Raw genomic sequence first — 2,500 nt, 5'->3', positions numbered from 1 at the left:
AAACTTGTGCTTATGACTGTGAGTGCCTCAGTAAAAGGCATCCCTACTGGCACAGGGGTACATTGTAGACACTGGGCATGGTTTGAGTCACCTTTCTCCTCTTGTTCTGCCTGCACATCTTTCATCTGCAGTACTTTAGAGCAAGAGGTCAGCATCTTGCTATGTGCCATCACTCTATGGAGATACTTGCTAGAGACCATAGGTGGGTGCCATTCAAGGCTCTCTCTCCTGCTGGTGCTAGAAGAAATTGGTGCCATCTAGGTTTTGGATGTTAGGTGGAACCCATTTTGCTTAATATTACGGCAGTTATAATAATTATGACTACAATTGTCAGCATCACTCACTCATTATGCATAACACAATTAAATAACAGTGATCTAAATTCCCTGAATGTCATGATGCCTGTTGTCAGGCCAGAGCTCCTGCATGCATCATGTATGACGAAAAGACACGTCACCTGTCGTTAATGGGTTAAAAAAAAAGTTCTTGTGCTGGAATTAATAGCTCTCTTTCTTTGTGGACAAATGCATTCTGATATTTGAAGGTACTTTTTTATAATGAATTCTATTTTTGAATGAGTACTTCCCTTCTCTTTTTATGATTTGTCACTACTCCAAACAGACATGACATTTATTCACACCCTTTAGGAATGGCGACATAACCTGCCTGAATGCAGAGTCCATCGTACATAGCACCAATGAGTCCCTGAACGAGCGCAGCGCAACCAGCGAGAGGCTCCTGTACAAAGCAGGGTCTGGGTTGAAGTATGAGCTCGCCCACAATATCAAGAGTGAGTGTTTGCATTTCTTTGGTATTATTATTGTTATCAGTATTGTCATTATAATTATTGTCTTTTTTTATTAATGGTCATCGTTATAATCATCGTTATCATCATCATTGTCATCGTCATCGTCATCGTCATCGTCATCGTCATCGTCATCGTCATCGTCATCGTCATCGTCATCGTCATCGTCATCGTCATCGTCATCGTCATCGTCATCGTCATCTTCATCGTCATCTTCATCGTAATTATCATTGTCATAATCATCATCATCATCATCTTCATTAACATTATTATCATTATCAGTATCAGTATCATCATTATTATTATCTATGTTTTTATTATCATTATCACTGTCATCGTTATTGTCATTTTCATGGTTATTGTAATTGTTGTTGTTATTGTTATTGCTATTGTTATTATTGGTATTAGTGTTATATTTATAATTATAATAATAATAATAATAATAATAATAATAATAATGATAATTATTATTATTGTTATTATTGTTATTGTGATTATCATCACTATTATTATTATTATTATTATTATTATTATTATTATTATTATTATTATTATTGTTATTATTATCATCATTATTATTATCATTATCATTATTGCTATTATTACTGTTACTATTGTCATTATTCTTATTATTAATTTGATGTTATTGTTATTATTGTTATTGTTGTTATCGCTATTGACATTATTTTTAGTGTTATTATTTTGATATTATTGTTGTTATCATTATCGTCATCGTCAAAGTGGTCTTTGTAGCAGTGGTCATCGTCATTGTTTTCGTCATTGCCATCATGATTTTTATCATTATTATTATTATTGTTGTTGTAGTTATTATTATTGCTATTAGAAATATTATTGTTATCATTGATATTATTATTTATATCATTATGATATTTATTATTCGTATTATTTTCCTATTATTGTAATTAGAATGATTATTATTGTCATTTATATTATTATTTATGCTATTGTTATAATTTTTGAGGTTCCTACTATTACTGTTATCATTGTTAATTTTATTGTTGTTAATATTATTGCTGTTTTTGTTATCATTATTATTATTATTATTATTATTATTATTATTATTATTATTATTGTTAATGATTTGATGATATTGTTATTATTATTATTGTTGTTTTTATTATTATTATTTTTATTAATATTATTATCAATATTATTACTATTATTGTTATCATTTCTATTGGTAATGTCGGTGTTATTATCATTCTTATTAATACAGCTTATTGATACTTTTATCATTGTTATTGTTGTTATTAACCCATAAGCAGCGGATGGCATGATTTGCTGCAAAGGCAGAGTTGGTCATAGACGTGGATGGCACCATGCCAGACATGTAAAACAGCCATCCTACTGCACAAACATTTTTTTTTTAATACTGCGACCAATGGTTAATAGTATCAGCACTCTCATTGCTACCTTTTTCCAATATTATCCTTGTTAGTATTGATAGTAGTTGTAGTATTTGGTGTTATTACTTTTACTTTTACTGTTACCTTAACCCTCTCTGGACGGGTGGTACAGCATGTGTACCGCGCATTCAAAAGCCCAGTGGCTGGGCGGCACAGTATTGTGCCAGCCATTCAATTGATTTATGCCTAATAATTCGAACGCCCCGGCATTTGGACATTCAAGGCTAGAATTCCCCCGTCGGGGATGGGTTAATGATTTTGTTGTTGA

At 31.6% G+C, this 2,500-nt stretch overlaps 1 protein-coding gene across 4 annotated transcripts in view; it reads left to right on the top strand.

Moving 5' to 3' along the window:
* The window catches only part of Gdap2 (ganglioside induced differentiation associated protein 2), a 98,030-nt gene that overhangs the window by 1,742 nt on the left and 93,788 nt on the right, over positions 1-2,500 (top strand). For all 4 annotated transcript variants that reach the window (XM_086536610.1, XM_086536607.1, XM_086536609.1 and 1 more), the window contains exon 3: positions 648-790. In XM_086536610.1, coding sequence (XP_086392736.1) covers positions 648-790 — 143 coding nt within the window. The remainder of the gene's footprint in view (positions 1-647; positions 791-2,500) is intronic.

The sequence above is a fragment of the Penaeus japonicus genome, unplaced genomic scaffold, assembly GCF_977035675.1.
Source record: "Penaeus japonicus unplaced genomic scaffold, GWHDUDI00000001_assembly GWHDUDI00000004, whole genome shotgun sequence".
In the NCBI taxonomy this organism is placed as follows: Eukaryota; Metazoa; Arthropoda; class Malacostraca; order Decapoda; family Penaeidae; genus Penaeus; species Penaeus japonicus.
This window is presented reverse-complemented; position numbering and strand designations above follow the sequence as displayed.